A 19,621-nucleotide genomic window follows, 5' to 3' on the forward strand; every position below is an offset into this window, starting at 1 on the left:
CACAATCATCACCTCCATTCTACAGGATTTTGCTTACCTATTTGGATATCCGAAATGGTGGTGGCAGTGTACCCGATCGGCTACCACCACCCCTCCACCGTTACTCGAACGCCCGGGCCAACCTCCCTTAAGAAAACCAACAAAATTTATTTATGACACCTTTTAATATATTTGTGCTTCTCCTTGGACATTTGTGAAGAAGACTCCTCTTTGAAGCTTATCAGACAAGGTTTTCCAAAGGGTCTACTTATTTGCACACCAACATAGCTATTTGCACACCAAACCCTACCTGTACCTACGCAGCGTATAGAGCTATACGCAACATACAAGGTTACACGTATACGCTGCGTATAGAGCTATACGCAGTGTATATGGTCATACCTATGATATTTAAACGTTTATAGCATTTGAACCGCAATACCCGTGGTATAATAATTTAATTTAAACGATGACAATATAATATATTCGAATCGTATATACGTTTTTCAAAAAAAAAAATTAACGGTATATAATATTTAATAGTATAACATTAATGGTTATATATTTTAAGCGATTTAACGTTGGAACCGGGTGAGAATTTATACCACAAATACATCAAAATAACCAAACATAATTCTGATGGGTTATATACGATGCGTATAGCTCTATAGCCTTGGTGTATAGCTCTATATACGATGCGTATAGCTCTACACGTCTAATAAACGAGGTTTTTAAATATATATTGTTTTATTATTTAGTATATAAATTTACATTTATTCAACTCGTGTAATATACGGGATTCTCACCTAGTATAATATAATATAAATATAGAGTTGCTAATAAATTTGTGATATATAAATATATATGTAGTTAGTTTTACATTGAAAATGTTGAATTGCAGTGGTCGGAGACGTGATAGCTTGCCACATCAGCTCAAGTATAAACCTCACTGACCAAAACCTAATATACAAACCTATATAACAAACCTATATTTTAGTGTTGACTTTCGAAAACCACCCACTTTCTTTACCTGCAGCCGTATCACCACCCATGGATAACCAGCCGTCGATGTTCCAAAAACTCCTTCTCCGCCGTATACAGGAAACATACGGCAGCTCATTTCCGCCCACCATCCAAATCGTCAACTGTCTTCGCGCAAAACATCCAGAATACTGTCGCCACACACCCCAACAGTTCACCAGGATGGTCAAGCAAACCTTAGATTCCGACAACAGCAAAGGTAAGCGGAAGTTTAGTAGCTATCAAGAAGGCCATCGATCATCACCAGCTACCAAAATTAACGCCCGTACGTCTTCATCTGAATCAGACTCTTCGGAATCGTCTTCATCTGAATCAGACTCTTTGGAATCGTCTTCATCTTCTTCGTCTTCATCCAAATCAGAGTCTGAGGAAGAAGTTTGCAGCCAGCCGAAGAAGAAAGGATCTAAACATGTAGAGGTAGTGTTGGCTACAGATAAAAAAGTTGATTTGGTGATGGGAGGTAAAACTGTTAAGCCAACAGTGGCGAAAGCTACGTTGTCACATAAATCGAAATGTTTGCCTAATGATGATGCCAATGGAGAAGAGGATGGGCCGTGGTTTAAGGACCTTTTTGGTATAGATGATGTATTGATTGAGTTGAAGCACAAGGTGATACTTCCTTTATATAATCCACAGGTATCTTGTAACTACCCAAGAAGTCGGATGGCTGGTATCTTGTTATACGGGCCGCCTGGCTGTGGCAAGACTAAACTAGCTCATGCCATTGCTAATGAGTCTGGACTTCCATTTTATGAGATTTCAGCCACTGAATTTGTCTCTGGTGTATCAGGTAGTATACATTAATTTTCTTATCATATATTCATACTATTCACACTATATGGATTGTATTACTCTAGGATTAGGCTTGGTTTAAAAATGTGTGGATCAGGCACACATGATGTGGTCATATAAACACATCGTCGCATTTAATGTGGCGATTGGTATTTGAACAAATTATACCGCATTTGGTCGTATGTTTAAGGGTTTCTAAGTATGAAGTATGTTTTTATGTTAAGGTATGATATGGTGATGTAAACGCATTGTCACATTTGATGTCGCGATAGGTATTTGAACAAATTATATCGCATTGGGTCAGACCCTTTACATATGTTTAAGTGTTTTTTTTTAAGTATGAAGTATTTTTTTTATGTTAAGGTATGATGTGGTGATGTAAATGCATTGTCACATTTGATGTGGCAATCGGTATTTGAACAAATTATACTGCATTGGGTCAGACCTTTTACATATGTTTAAGTGTTTTTTAAGTATGAAGTATGTTTTTATGTTAAGGTATGATGTGGTGATGTAAATGCGTTGTCACATTTGATGTGGCAATCGGTATTTGAACAAATTATACCGCGTTGGGTCAGACCTTTTACGTATGTTTAAGTGTTTTTTTAAGTATGAAGTATATTTTATGTTAAGGTATGATGTGGTGATGTAAACGCATTGTCACATTTGATGTGGGAATCAGTATTTGAACAAATTTTACCGCATTGGATCAGACCTTTTACGTTTGTTTAAGTGTTTTTTAAGTATGAAGTAATGTTTTATGTTAACGTATGATGTGGTGATGTAAACGTGTTGTCACGTTTGATGTGGCAATGGGTATTTAAATAAATTATACCGCATTGGGTCAGACCTTTTATGTATGTCTAAGTGTTTTTTAAGCATGAAGTATTTTTTTTTATGTTAAGGTATCATGTGGTGATGTAAATGCATTGTCGCATTTGATGTGGCAATCGGTATTTGAACAAAATATACCGCATTGGGTCGGACCTTTTACGTATGTTAAAGTGTTTTTCAAGTATGAAGTATGTTTTTATGTTAAGGTATTAACAACTTAGGATTTGTATGTAGGTTTTGATGTTTTTATCGATTAAGATTTTCAGTTTTATAAGTATGGAGTATTTTTTTAACTTAAGATTTATAAGCATGATGCAAGTGACCTAAATTTTTTAGTATTTTGTTTACAACGAACACGATCTCACGCTTTTATTGCCATTCTATAAGGTAACTAGAATAATATATAATTTCTTTGCATCAATAACTTTATCAGGTGGATCAGAAGAGAATATAAGAGAGCTGTTTTCGAAAGCATACAAAACTGCACCATCTATAGTTTTCATTGATGAGATTGATGCAATTGCTTCAAAAAGAGAAAACCTTGGAAGGGAGATGGAAAGACGTATCGTGACACAATTAATGACCTGCATGGGTGATCACAAACGAGGATATGTTTTGGTGATTGGTGCTACTAATAGACCTGATGCTGTTGACCCAGCATTAAGAAGGACGGGATGTTTTGATCGTGAGTTCAAATTAGGTGTTCCAGATGAAGTTGCTAGAATAGAGATTCTTTCTGCACTTACACAAAATATAAAACTTGAGGGTGCTTTTGATCTGATCAAAGTTGCAAGGTCCACTCCAGGTTTTGTTGGAGCTGATTTAGAAGCTTTGGTGAAAAAGGCTGGTGGCATTGCTATGCACAGAATTTTTGAAAGAAAGTTGGAACATTCTAGAAAGAATGAAGGCTGGTGGAGGAAGGGATATTGTTGGACTCATGAAGAGATTGCCAACTGTAGCTACACAATGTCTGATTTTGAGGTGAGTTAAATCAGAGAATTGTATTGTGTTAGAAGTTGTGATTAGAGTTACATTAGGTGTGGCTTATATAGACCACAATGTTACATTTCTGACCCTATACTAATGCGCTATTATATTTTGTCAAATACGCCCCCCCCCCCCCCTGCAAACTGAGCGCAGGAGCGATTTTGTTTGAAAAGCATTGTATTAGAAGTTGTGATTAGAATTACATTAGGTGTGATTTATATAGACCACAATGTTACACTTCTAAGTCTAACCCTATGCTAACGCACTGTTATTTTTTGTCTAATAAGGTGTTAAGAGATTGTTGTTGATTTTTTTCAAAATATAAATTATATACATACAGGCAGCTGCCAAGCTAATTCAACCCGCTATAACAAGAGATGGATTCTCGAGCATACCAAAAATCACATGGGAAGACGTTGGAGGTCTTGATTCGTTGAGGAGAGAGTTTTTTAACAACATAGTCTTGCCTATTATATGTCCTGAATTGGAAAAGGTAAATTTAATGCATATATTGTTAAATTCAATTTCAATAAAAGGTATTTCTATAGTTAATTTCCTATTCTTTTAGAAATTTGGAATAGATTGGAAGACAGGATTTTTGCTTTATGGACCTCCTGGATGTGGAAAAACATTGATTGCCCAAGCTGTTGCTAACGAAGCAGGAGTAAATTTCATACACATTAAGGTATGTCACTTATTTTACCTCTTTCCATATTTGATCCACCTCATTTGTTATACCCTAAAGTTTATAATATATATTTTTTTGTTTACTGTGAAGGGTCCTGAGCTTCTGAACAAATACGATGGGGAGAGTGAATTGGCATTGCGGACTATATTCAGTCGTGCAAGGACATGTTCTCCATGCATACTATTCTTTGATGAGGTTTTCTTTATATGTTTATTTTTTTTCTAGAACTGATTTTGACAAATGTCATTACCTCATTATACTTTTTTTGGATTAATATTTTAGATAGATGCTATAACAACAAAGCGTGGAAAGGAAGGGGGGTTGGTTGTTGACAGACTACTCACCCAGGTAAGCAAATTTTAGAAATCATATTATTAATCTTTCTCATTGTGGGTCAATATTTGTAGATATCTATTATGTTTCACTAAGCATATTCTATCTTAAAAATGAATATTCTTTTATTTTCCAGCTACTGACAGAGCTAGATGGTAATGATCAACGCGAGGGAGTTTACGTAATTGCTGCTACCAACAGGTTAGTGATAAATGGTTTATAGTTATTGATCAAGTAGTCTAGGTGCTTGTCCAATCAAAAGTGGTGTGGGTTTAAACCTTTGCAAGTACATGATTTGATGGTGTATAGGTGTAAAAAATTGTTGTTCAAAAGAATGTTATTGATCTTGTTGGGGTTTTGATTATTCTAGGCCAAAGGTGATGGACAAAGCAATCTTACGCCCCGGAAGGTTAGGGACACATATGTATGTTCCTCTGCCGAACCAAGAGCAGCGTGAGATGATCTTAAAAGCTCTTTCTAGGAATAAGCCTTTAGATGTTGATGTCGACTTGGGTGCTATTGCTCGGAGCAAGGCTTGTGCAAATCTAAATGGATCGGATCTTAAAAGAATGGTTCGTTTTTCTTTCTTCTATGAATGCTAACAAGTTACAATGATAAAAAATGCATTTAATTGTACAAGTTTGTCAATACCTTTTGTGGTGAAATACACAAGTTTATTGATATAGACCAATATAGCATTATTTGGTAGCGTGGCTGCTAACAAGCCGTGTTCATGTGGTGGTAGTCAAATCCTACACGAATCTGAAGTTTCAACATGAACTTGAAGATGGCATGGGTATTCGTGGGTTCACACAAACCCGGCATGTAGGATCTAGATTTTTTATGCAAATTTAGTACTACAAAATTAAAATTTACAACAAAATTAAGTGTGTATAAAAACATTATGTTTATACTACAAATCTTATCATATGCCTAATTTCCTTTTACTTATAAATTTGGGCACAACATGTTAAAGTGGCCTATGACAAAAAAAAAAAAAAAAAAAAAAAAAAAATCTGAGAAAGATTATAAAAATAAACTGGTCAAAACTTGTGAACCCACTACATCTCCCTGACTTCACCCATTTCGTTAAACGTGTACATAGGTTCAACTTGGAACCGACTCGAACATGGGTAGAAAAAACCTATACTCGCGAATATCACTCATATTTGATGTAATTCATGACCTCATTTTCACGCTAACCAATACCTCAATATTATTTGTTTGACTTACCATATTTTAGATGGATATAGCTACAACGGCTGCTGTTATAGAAGGTCTTACAGAAGCTTTCACTAAATCTAAAGCTGCTATTCATGAGGGGGCATCTAGCTCATCATCCGAAAGCTATCTAGATGAGATGCCATCTACTATCAAAGCTGCTCATTTTGCGCTAGCATTGGAAGAAATTTCCCCTTCCATCTCTGATAAGGTATAATAAACTACTTCAATGTGGTGTCGTCTTCATATACATCATCACTATCTTTATAAATAAACCGCCATTGTTCGCATAAAGACAACATCCAAAACATGGTCGTGTTTGGATTGTTGGCTACCAAAATTTGACACAAACCTGAATATGAATTTGAAAATCGTGTTAGACAGATAAACATGAACATGATATGCATTTTCATGAGTTGACATAAATATAACTCATTTAATCGAATTCTTTTTAGATATTAAAATACAATAAAAAATTGTATCAAGATTTAGAATTTATAACATACTATACATATGTATATAATTATACAATCTTATTTTACTTTCTCTTTTAACTTTTAGATTTGGCATAAATTACCCAACTAGCTAGTTTACTTCCTAAAATAAAACATAAATTTTAAAAAGTTAATGACCCATGAATTACTTCCAGGTTGACCAGGACGTCACCTGTGAATTTTATATTAGGTTTTTGTCATGTCTGAAATTCACTCTCTATCCCTTATATATTCTACAATGTAAGTTGTGCCCTGCTGTTGATTTGCTGTGTGTATATCTGTATATCTTATATCTGAAGGTCAGATTTGATCTTTGAACAATGATGATTTCTTGTTTATGAATGCTATAACAAGTGGGGAATCCAAGTGATAGCACAAACCAAGCAATATACAATTAATAACACCAAGATATACTAATCCATGTATTGACTTCAGTAGAGTTTTGTTTCAATATACAAATGATAAGCTCTCAACACTTTCTCTTCAAAAGTCAACTGATTGAAACGACATTGGACATTGGTCATGGGCCAAACGACACCTATTGTCGTTTGGACCCCTGACCAAACAACATCTAATCTCGTTTGCACTAACCAAACGAGAATGGTAGTTCCAAGCAACACTCAAAGTCATTTGAAAGAACCAACCAACAACCATTTTTGTTTGGATTCATGCTTGTCGTTTGGATCAGACACACCAAGTCAAACTATAGGAGGATGCCGTTTGACTTTGGTCAATTAACACAAAAGTCAAACATAAACATACTTTAAACGTTTAGACAATGACCGAAAGTTATACGTTATAACCAATCACTAGCTACACACACAAAGTGCATCTACAATATCTTAGCTAGAACTTGGTTTTAATATTCTAGTACATTAGTAATTAATGCTATAATGACTTGCACATTCAGCAATGAAAGTTGTGCCTTGTTGTCAATTTGTTGCATATAAGGTATCTTAGCTAGACCTTGGTTTGAATATTCTTGTATGTTTTCTTGCAGGTAAAACTTCATTACTCAAAGCGTTCTAGAGCTTCTTATCATTTATCAAAGTTACCTCCAATATAACTTTAATGATTTTTTTTTGTTTGATTAGCACATTGAGTTTTGGTATAGATTTTAGAATTTGTTTTTTTTTCGTATCGGAACTTTGTATGGGTTTAAACAAGTACAAGTTGAGCTTGCATTCTTGAGATACAATCATTTTCACTTTTTCTTAATCTGTAAGTAAACACCTGGTGATCACAAATAACAAATTTTAAATTTCCTTGACTTCTAAACCTTGACGCATCGAGTAAAACCTGCCAACCTAATCCGAATCTGGCAGGAAATGAAGACCTAAGGTTCAAGTTGGACTCGAGTTAGGGTTAGGACCGATTAACAAATTAGCATAATGGTATATCCATTGTCGTGTTCAATACATAGATATCATTAAATTCCAATATAAACACAATGATGAAGTAATACATACATTGTCGCCTAATACTTACCAATGGTCTCATAGTTAATTATCTATATCTATATTGTATATAATGCATAAGATAAGTGCATTTTAAGATACCCAAATCCTGAAGTCTGATAACTTATCCACTTGCATCCTCAACAAGATAGTCTCATGTTTTAATATCCCCATAAACTCTTCATCTAGAATACTAACTGACGTTCTTCTACTCCATTTAGGCGTTTCGTATAGTATGTTTAAGCACTTTATCTCCATAAATTGACGGTAGGCTTTCCTTAAACTCTGCCATCTGCACAAGCCAACGAATCATGAGATTAGACATGATTTAATGAAAAAGTTGAATTAAGCTCCTAAATATCTTATGTCCTAAATCAGGATCATAACTATGCATCAATTACTTTAACTCACATGTATTATCTTATCTTGTAGGAAAAAAACTAGAGTTGTTTTCAAAAGCATTAGCAGTTGTATCGTCCATTTCTTTCATCCATGACCTAACGCAGTTGCTTTCATTGAGATGGCACTACAGATCGTAATGGCTTATGTGCATCAATTTCTAAACCGCCTTGAAAAGCCAGACTGATACCTTTTGTTGATTGGTGCTACTAGTAGACGTAACCGGGCATTCACAGGGATGTCATGTTTTCAATTTCACATTCCTTTACATGTTCCGAATGAAAAGGCTAGAAAGCACATTCTTTCGGTGCCTACACGAGGTATGAAACTTGATGCTAGTTTTGATCTTGTCAAAATTTCAAGGTCGTCTCCACATTTTCTTGGTGTTAATTTAAAAGTCTTGGTGGAGAAAGCTAAGCACCATGTTATGCGGAGTATACATTTTACAATAATGTTTGAAGAAGAACATGAACTAAAGCAAGCTCTCATGGAATTCTGAATAGTTGGCTAGCATTAGGGTCAGATAGGCTGATTTCAAGGTATTCCGAAGCATTAGATAGGCTAATTTCAAGGTATTCAGAGAAACTCATACGTGTTGTTTATCTATCAAGTTTGTTTATCTCTTGTTGATTTTTTTTTCAATCTACATACAACGCACTGCCAAACTGGCCGTTTAACCCTATTTAAGAAGCGCAAGATTCTTGAGCATTCCAGATGTCAAATGGGAAGACATTGGAGGCCTTCTTTGGTGAGCAATTTGTTCATTTGTAATAAGAATATTAATATGCCAAAAGGTATAAAAAAATCGGGTTAAATGGGCCATTATGTCATTCCACGACACTAAGGTCATGTTCGTGTTCTTATATATGATACGGATTTCGAGCTGGACCCACCAACATAACCATTTAGGCTAAGCGGTGTGGGGTAACACCCCTAGTCACCTCAGTTGGGTGGTGCCCCCAACACCAGCCCCCTTTGCCAAAAAAGGGCTCCATTCTCCACTTCTGTATCTCAATGGTGAGCGCCAAAGCCTTGTGTAGTGGGGGCCACCTTGAGTGAGCCAATCAGTTTTTTTTCTTCAAAGGGGGCGCCATTGTTTCCCTAAAACCTACCTGGCGCTTACGTTACGCAATAAAGTCCTAGTGGCTTTGTGCCACACCATCCAGCCTTGGTATCCTTATGTCAAAATTAATTCTGAAGCAGAAAACCTCATCAAAGAATAATATGCATAGAGAACATATCTTTGCATAATGGAATATAATTCTTACCACCAATTCACTCCCATTCACCCCACCAACGTATCTATTCAGAAGCCCTTCATGGTAAAAAAATGTATATTATAAATTTTAGGGTATAAAAAATCAAGTTGATAAAATACTGAAAGGAGTAATGTAATGTGTATGAAATTTGCTCATCTTTACAAGCAACAACTTTGTTATTTAGAAATTAATAACATAAAATAATTGATTGCAACTATGATAAACTTGGTTTGATATTTCTAACACAAACAAACAAAAATTATGACAGGATCCAAATTCTATTGAAGAAAAACCATCCATTTTTTCAACTGTTTGCACTAACTAACCTTTCCTTAATTTTCAACCTTTAAAACCATTTTTCTCAAAATCGGATTTAAAGGCAAACCTACATGTAACTTAAGACAGATGTACGATCGACAATTTTATGGGCCGTCTGGTTTATTTTAGTAGAAATGTTTTGGTATAAAGAGAGAGAGAGAGAGAGAGAGAGAGAGAGAGAGCCACATAAGTAGAAATGTTGTGGGTTATAGGGAAGAGGCGAATCAAAATTGTGGGGTTGGGGGTATTTAAATTGAATAAATATGTATAACAAATCAGAAATATAATAATTTATTAAAATGAAATTAGGGAGGGACCACAGTCAAAACTCAAAGTTATCAACAACCCTTACCACCACAGATAGACTTGTACCCTATCGTACAGAAATGGTATCGTACAACATAGCATTGATGCTAACATTTAACTAAAACCAAAATCAAATACGGTATCGTATATGTTTAGTCGGTATCAGTACGGTACCATAAAAAGTCCCAAACATGCATAGTACCACATAGTACCAATACTTAAATTAAGTTAAATTTAAAACCAAATACCCTACCTTATATGTTCGATCGTTGTTGTAAGGCATCGGTATTGTACCCATACTCATTCCAAAATTAATCATTGCTACTTACCACTCAAAACCAATATAATATATATAGGGGAATGTTCAAATGAAAACCACTAGTTATTGTGAAAACTCGAAAACTAATTAAAAAAGCCAAAAAAAAACATACCAATTTTTTTTTTTTTTTTGCATAACAATTTTCGCCATTTTTTCTATATAAAAAAAAAATTCAAAAAAAAAAAATTGTACTACACATGTGTACTGCAAAAAAAAAAATCTTTTTTTAAAAAGGTTTTTTTTATATAAAAAAACCTGCGATTTTTATAAAAAAAAAATTGAAAAGAAAATTTGTGTGTTTTTTAGCCTTTTTTAGTTAGTTTTCGAGTTTTCACAATAAAAGTGGTTTTCATTTGAACCATCCCCTATATATATATATTGTCACACCCGCTCATAGGCGGAAGCGCAGGTGGTGCACTTAATTAGTTTTCATTGCATATGATGTAAGTAAACAAACTATATGAATAAAATACGTACGATGTTCATCCATTCATCAACAAGAAATAGTTTACAAGTCGTAAGTTGTTCCCAAAAGACATCACAAGTTATATTGTTTTATAAAAAGACTTGTACAAAAATAAAGTTTTAACATATCGAGGTTTTGTGTTCCATCTTTCGCACAAGGGCGGGAAATGTGAACCAAATCCTCCAAATCGCTTTCTTGACCTGCTCGTTCTTGATTCATGAAGTGTAAGGATCCACTAATTGCATGAAGTACATGTAAGTTTGAAAAGTCAACATAATGTTGGTGAAATCATGCATTTGAGTTCGTATTAAATGAATCTTCAAAACATTTGGAATTTATTGTATCGAAAACCAATATGTAAAAGTGTGGTATGTAAAGCGTCTATGAAATCGTTGATCATTAATGCTTTGCAAGAACATTAATATGTGTGCCGACATAGGAAGCAATTGTAATTGCTTAATTATTTTAATTTTGGAAGATTTAATTTATCTCTTAAACCAAAAATAAGATTTTTATGGAAAGTGATACCATCTTTAGATTCAAATATGACAGTTATCTTTTATACTTAGATGATCACCATTTTACATTCACAGTTCATTCGTTTTGGATTAAACATGAAGAAATTCTTGACGTTATGTTTTATCAGTTAGTTTTTGAAAAAAAAATGAATACTATGCATTGTATTTTATTTCATTATGAGTGGAATGAGATTAATCATGAATAAATTCCTTCTGTTGTAATAATCATGGTTTTGGATTAAACATGAAGAAATTCTTGACTTTGTGTTTTATCAGTTACTTTTTGAAAAAAAAAAAAAATAATACTATACGTTGTATTTTATTTCGTATATGAGTCTGTTACAATAAGCATGAAATTTAATCATGAAAAATTCTTGACGCTGTGTTTTAGCTGTTAGTAACACACATAAAACACACCAGCGTCGTCTTCTGAAATAAGTTAAACTAGGGTTAAGACCCGCCCACGTTGTGGCGCGGGTACATCGTAAATATTGAATGAATTAGTCCAAACGTTATAGGATGCATTAACCATATGAAAACACACACTTCGACATATCTAGTTGAACTCAATGTAACCTATATCAGCAGTGTGGTTGGATCAAACGTAAATTAAATCAAATTCATATCGAACAATCATAACGTATTATATGTGACCCAACTCATACATAGAAAACGTAACAGGTATGAAGGAAAATATGCACATGTAATCGGAAGGGATTAATTAGAGCTTTCGTAAAAAAAGGGAGAAAAAGAAACCATAATTTGACTCTAGTTGGTTCGAAACAAACTTTACGAAACATACATAAAATAAGCACCAAAACATATTATATTTGACCTAAATCATTTCACAAAAAAAAAAAATTACGTCGAAACGTAGAACAATTTGAATTTATACCAAAACGTACATAAAAATATGCACGTAAAAATGGTTTCTTTAAAAGAAAACGTATTATATTTTACCTGACTCGTCTATAAAAAAAAGTTTACGTCGGAATGTAGAACAAATCATATTTATATAACCGTACATAAAATATGCACGTAAAAAATAAATTTTAAGTAAAAGGAGTATAGGGGTAAACCGAAACAAAATATTAGTAAAAAAAATTTAATAAGTTAAAAACGTTTGTAAAACCGTGCCAAGTAGCACCAATTCCACAACGACATCGACTCTCAACATCGTAAAAATAAAATAGATAAAATGGTAAAAATTACACTGAACGAAAAGCAGACTAAAATCGTTGAACAACGCACACCCGTTACAGTGTGTTAATGCGAAGACATTACCAGAAACGTAAAACGTAGAAAATAATAACTTAGTCGATCTAGGACCCGACCGTTGCGGCGAACTTTTCAAAAGGGAAAAAATGGACGCGTTGCGACGGGTCTGTCAAATATGAAAAATAGAGCAAAAAACGTTAAACCTCACATGCACGCTACGACATGTTAACTCGCAAAATTTAGAACGAAATGTAAAACGAAAAACTTGCGAAAGAATAAAACTATGGGGGGCCAAAGTTGAAAATAATAAAGTGTTGTGTTAAATTACAAAATATGAAAAACTTTGAGTTAAAAGTAAAAATTTTGAGGGTTAAAATGTAAAAGATAAAACCTAAAGGTTAGAGGTGAAATATAAAGTTTTTTTTGGGAAACTCCCAAAGCTTAGTGTACAACTCTTAATGCACAAAAAACTTGATAATTTATATATGTAATAATAACACATAAAACACGCCAGTGTCTTTTCGTTGTGTTTTAGCAGTTAGTAACACACATAGAACACAGTAGTTTTAGAGGATAGAAGGTACAGAGAAAGAGAGAAACTCGCGAGAAAGGTGAGAAGTTATGGTATGATAGTTATTTCCTTATTTAAAACAAGTTAAATGACACATCTACCCTCCAATCAACTAAATTAGCCTATTTTAAAACACATATATTACCAAAAGGCCACCAAGATGATCTCAACCATCAAACACACTCATCCAATGATCAAGATCACTTTCTACACTTTAACATGAAAAACATATTTTGTAGAGGAACCCCACCCTTACTATTAAACCCTTTATATTTATTTTTTAATCTATAAAAATATAAAAGAATGAATGATATTTTGTTCATTAAAACCATTAGGTTCACTCTTGAACCTTACTCTTTGTCTCTCTATATCTCTCTCTCTCTCTCTATATATATATATATATAAAGGTTGGATATCATAAATTGAATGGTTATTTGGAGGAAAAGTGTTTTATCTTAATTTATTCAAATAATTCAAAATCAACCAAAGTGAAATTTTATGAACAAAATTTATTCAGAAAACTAGAATATTATAAAAAAAAAGTTATAGTTTTTATAACCATAATACACAACCTATTTTCAAAAAAAAAAATATATTAATAATTTTGGATATAAAGGGTATTGGGTTTAATAATTCAAAGTTATGTATTTTTAATGCATGAAACCTACCAAATCCACTTATTTACAAGAATAAAATACCAAAATCATCTCTAAGATTGTGTTGATTTGCCTGTAAAATATATTTTTTTTTTTTGTAACTGGCCACCTAACGTATTGATTTTATTGTCATTTTCATCCAAATTACAAACCCACTTAAAATGTATCGTTAAGTTAAGCACGATTTTGGCAATTTACCATTTTTTTAGTTTTCTTTTTTAACTTTAAATAAAAAACAATAAAAATAATTATAATTAGAATATATATATACACACACATATATAGGGGAAGGATAAAACGAGAACACACTTTAGTTAAAAAAAACTCAAAAACCTTTGTAAAAACTCTATGTAACGTTTTTATTTTCTAAAAAATGGAAACGTAACATACATACATATCTGAACATTTTTGTAAAAAAAAATGAAAAAGTGTCGAGTAGGTTTTTTTTTAATATTAAAAGTTCAATGTTACATAATACATATGTGTCCAAAAATATGTAACATACAAATTTTGAACATTTTTATAAAAAAAAGTCGCTGCTTTTTATATTTTTTTATAAAAAATGTTCAAATATATGTACGTTACTTTCCATTTTTTTAGAAAAAAATAAAAATGTTATATAGGGTTTTCTTGTGTTTTTCCAACCCAAGTGAGTATTTTATGTATATGTAATACACATATGAATGTAAGAAACATAAAATTTAAAAAAAATATCAACCTTAAATCCCAAAATTTAGTGATTTATAGTTGTTCTTTTTGTTCTCCCAAAAAACACCCCGATGTTTCCACGTATTACCGGTGGGGAGTATCATGACGTAATTGATATCATCATAGTCAAATAATCACAGTTCAATGCACAACGAAAGTCTAAAGTAAATATATTACAAACCGATTCAAAAGTAACATCAAATATTACAAACGGATTGTAAGATGGATCCACAAGCAGATCTTAAAACAGAAATATAAACACTGTTCAACAGACTTTAGACGTTTAGAACAGAAATATAAACACTCGTCCTATATTCATTCAAAAATCGGATTGAATGTGTTCCTCATTTGAATGTGTTTTGTTGTACAGAATGGCTGCGGATGTAAAGATACGCAAAACACCAACTACGAAGGCGAGAACACTTGACAACCTCCTAGAAGATGGTGCGGTGCACATAAGGAAGTGATTGATATGAATGAATATAACCCCAGTGTAGCTCTTCGATTTTCCTTGAAATTCCAGAGCTCGCTAATTACATATCTACCACTTGGGTTATATTCATCCATATGAATGAATATAACCCCAGTGGCAGATATGTAATTACCTACACTGGGGTTGTATTCATTCATATCTGCTACATTTCGAAGTGCACCCGTCAGTAAAGATCCACAATTGCTTGTGGATCTTTGACGTTTTGTCTCTGTATTGTATGTTACGGTCTTTTGTTATCGAGTCTGTAAGTTCCGTCAAGTCTACGAAGTTGGTATGACGTTTTGTCTCTGTATTGTATGTATTAAAAGTTTACATTTAATATACAGTTTAGGCTTTAATAATTTGTTATATATAGTATACATTTAATTATTATATTGCAATTATTTTAAAATAAAAGAGAATTTAGGCTTTAATAATTTGTTATATATAGTATACATTTAATTATTATATTGCATTTATTTAAAAAGAGTTAATTATTAGAATTATTTAAAAATAATGAATTTAGATTTCTTATTTATTTAAAAATAAAAGAGTTAATTTGAATTATTAGATTTCTTAAGAAAAAAGCAAAAAATGAATTTAGGGGCTCAGGTTGATATTTCACTCATACCATAGGGACGCAAAGTGTTATTAATATATGTCAAAAGACGGTCTAACCCCTGCCTCAAACAGTCAACTGACGGCAGAGACTCAAAGTGTTATGAATTCATAAGGTCAGGGGCTCAAAAAACCAAAAATTTAATTTAGGGGCTCAGGTTGATGTTTGGGACATACCACAAGAACGCAAATTGCATTTTTCTCAAACTTAAATTTAAAACATGTTTTACAAACTTAGGTCCTACGTAGCATAGGTAATATTGCTTCTTCACCTCTCGCCTCAGATTCAAGAACACATTGCCTTAGAACACCTCGGCTAAAAAAATAAGTAAAAGCATAAATTATACTATGCTAAAAACCAAAAACATTACAAGAATTGACAATAAAAACCATAAAACACACATTACAAGAATTCTCCTATATACTAAAAGATAAACGAAATCAACAGTAATAAATTGTAATATAATAAAATATTAAATACAGTTTTTTATGGTTTTATTATTTTCACATTATAATAATTGTTATCTTCTTTACTTTTTAAGTTTGATAAGCTTGGTGTTAACCGGTACTTGTATCGAAAATACATGTTTGTTATCGATACATGAAGGTAACAAACAGTACCAACCTGGTACATAAAACGCTAAAAGTTGGTACCGTATTGAGTTTGATAATCTTTTAGTTCGATAAATTTGGTACTACTACCCGGTACCATTTGCTCATCCCTAATCACGGGTACCGTACGAACAACAACGGTATCATACAACTTTTTTTAGTTTCAGGGGTAGGGATGAGCTCGGTACCAACTGATACTGAATCGGTATTGGTACCGAAAATACCGGTTACGGTATCGGTATATGAAGGTAAAAACCGGTAGCGAACCGGTACCAGGAATGCCAAACGTGAGTACCGAACTGGTACTTAGGATCTTTCGGTTCAGAAAATTCGGTACCGGTACCCATTACTATTTGCTCATCTCTGACTACGGGTTTCTACCGAACAACATCATTACCATACAACTTTTTTAGTTGATTCTTTTGGTTATTTTTTAGTGTTTTTTTTTTCTACATTTTCTTTTTATTCTTCTCAGCGATTCCGTGTGCAACGCGCTCGTAGTGATTTCAAACATATATAAACACAGATTAAATAACAAAACAAGTTCGCCGTAACGTGGTCACGGTTTTTATAACTAGTTGACAATAAAAACCAAAAAACACACCTAGTGTTACAATTACACAATCTTACAATAAGCCTTTAATGGCTCCATTATTTTTCTCACACAAATGCAAGTTCTTCCTTTTGATTTTCATCTTCACCTCATTGACCAGTACCAATGTGTCCATTTTGCAACAATTTGTCATGTGATGGCATATTCTTCAAAGCTTTTATACTCCCATCATTTTTTAATAAATCTCACACACGGGTTTCGGGTGGGGTGTTTTATCGGCAATTGGTGCAACTAACCCGGGCTTATCATCATTGATCACCTCAAACCAATCCATATGCTTGTGTTTTTCATGCGTTCATAAAATACCCGGTCTGTGTCAGTTTCAACATGCCATAAATGGATTCTTGATGTCAATAAGACCATACGTTGTGTTGTGTTACGTGATTGTGACAGGGAGTCGTCCCACCTAGGCACTGAGACCATGGAACACCGCACCAGTGGTGTGGTGTATGGTGTAATCGTGAAATGCAAATTCGTAGGTGGAATTTTTTTATATTACAAATGTTTCATATATGAGTCAATGAAATCTCTCCACCTAGGAAATATTTTTAATTTTAATTTAAGACTTAATCTAATTTTCTCAAATAGCGGTTTTTAACACTCGTCCTATATCCATTCATAAATCAGAATGAATGTGTTCCTCATTTGAATGTGTTTTATTGTACAGAATGGCTGCGGATGTAAAGATACGCAAAACACCAACTACGAAGGCAAGAACACTTGACAACCTCAGGGACCTACTTATCCCCTTATAAGCCCTGGGGAAGGGGACCAGCCCCCCTACTATGACAATTTCACCCCTTTGACCAAGACACCAAGAGAAATATTGGCCACTAAAAGAGTCAAAAACTCATTCCCAAGACCCCCTCTGCTCAAGCCTGGACCAAAGGCCTACCAGAATGAGTATTGCGAATTTCATAAGGGATATGGTTACAAGACAGACAATTGCACGTATTTGAAGAGAGAGATTGAACTAGCAGTCAAAAACAGGGAAGTTCTCCCATTTGATTAAAGAAATAAAGGAAGGATGGGACAAGAAGGGGAAGGATGCGTAAGTGGAAGAGCCAGAAAGGGATTTTGTAGACAAGATTAGAAGAGACGAATACAGTTCAATCCGGAGTGTCAAGGCAAGAGTGCTGGGAACCCCGGATTGTATGAAAGCACCTATACTCATGCCTCACCTAGAGGAACATGAAATCCAGAGGCTCCTCATCAACATTTTAGCAATATAGCGGGACACAAGGTAGCACGAATACACGTAGACGGGGGTAGTGTGGTAGAAGTGATATACGAGCATTGCTTCCTCAGGCTTGACAGAGTTATAAGGGACAGACTGGAGGAAGACTCCATGCCCCTTGTAGACTTCAACAACAGTGTTTCACACCCTTTAGGGAAGATAAGGCTCTCGTTTACAGTGAGTGTAGGTGACAGAGTAAGAACAATAGAGCTAGTATTCACCGTAATCATATCACCCTCGAAGTACAACGCCATATTAGGGAGACCGGGCATCGGGGACCTTCAAGCACAAGCTTCAACTCCTCATGGAGCCCTAGTATTCCAAATCCCCAGAGGGCTCGTTTGGGTAAAGTCCTCCTACGAGGTAGTATCATCAATCTCAGAAGTAGGGACTGGAAAGAAGTCCAAGGAGGAAGGGATAGAGGAATGGGTTCTGAATGAAAGATTCCTGAAACAAACTGTGCGAGTAGGTGCACATCTAACTGACAAGTGTAAAAGCGCCCTCAAGGAGCTACTGCTCTTCAATATAGACGTCTTCGAGTTTCAACACAGAGACATGTGCGGCATACCCCTGGAGTTTGACATAGCACCGGATCAACACCCATAGTTGGGTAAAATCAGTGACACAAAAGAAACGAAGTATGTGGTCGGATAAGAGGAGAGCACCATGTGAGGAAACCAGGAAGCACCTCAGGGTTGGCATCATGAAAGAAGTCAGGTATCCTACCTGGGTGGCAAACCCAGCGATGGTAAGTAAAAAAGATGGAGGGTGGAGAATGTGCGTGGACTACAAGGACCTGAACAAAGCATGCCCGAAGGACTTTTATCCCCTATCAGAGATTAACGTCCAGATAGACTCGCTGGCCCAGCCCCCTAAAATGTTTCTTGGACACATACAAGGGGTACCACCAGATTCAGATGTCCCTAGAAGATGAAGAGAAGATGGCATTCGTAACAGATGAGGGGACCTTCTGCTACACCAAGATGTCGTTCGAGCTCAAAAACACAGGAGCGACCTACCAGAGGTTCATGAACACATTGTTCTAGGACCAATTAGGGCGAAACATGGAGGTCTATGTGGATGACATTGTTATAAAGAGCCTCACAGAGGCTACTATGCTAGAAGACGTGGCAGAAACAATCAGGACCATGCAGGAAGTAAACATGAAGTTAAATCCAGGAAGTGCTATTTTGGGGTAGAAGAGGGGAAGTTCTTGGGGTAATAACGACTAAAGGAGGGATCAAATACAATCCAGAAAAACACGAGATGAGATCCCCAAGGTCCCTCAAGGACATTCAATAGTTAAACGGAAGATTGATCGCACTCAGTCGCTTCTTATCAAAAGTTGCTGACAAGGCACTCCCATTTATGAAAGACCTGAAGGATTGTTTACAAACAAGCAAGTTTCGTTGGAGCCAGGAAGCTGAAATAGCCTTCCATGAAATGAAGAAGCTCATGTGCAATTTGCCTAGTCTTTGCATCAAGAAGACTTAGAAGAGATTTCC

At 34.6% G+C, this 19,621-nt stretch overlaps 1 protein-coding gene across 1 annotated transcript; it reads left to right on the forward strand.

The window, feature by feature from the left end:
* The first annotated feature begins 1,029 nt into the window (after positions 1–1,029).
* On the forward strand, positions 1,030–6,686 carry LOC110891598 (cell division control protein 48 homolog C). The gene is made up of 10 exons (XM_022139291.2): positions 1,030–1,810; positions 3,080–3,627; positions 3,974–4,126; positions 4,202–4,318; positions 4,412–4,516; positions 4,604–4,669; positions 4,791–4,855; positions 5,025–5,226; positions 5,898–6,086; positions 6,669–6,686. The coding sequence occupies exons 1-10, from the start codon at positions 1,030–1,032 to the stop codon at positions 6,684–6,686; spliced, it is 2,244 nt and encodes a 747-aa protein (XP_021994983.2).
* Positions 6,687–19,621: the final 12,935 nt, after the last annotated feature.

The sequence above is a fragment of the Helianthus annuus genome, chromosome 11 (assembly GCF_002127325.2).
Source record: "Helianthus annuus cultivar XRQ/B chromosome 11, HanXRQr2.0-SUNRISE, whole genome shotgun sequence".
Classification (NCBI taxonomy): domain Eukaryota; kingdom Viridiplantae; phylum Streptophyta; class Magnoliopsida; order Asterales; family Asteraceae; genus Helianthus; species Helianthus annuus.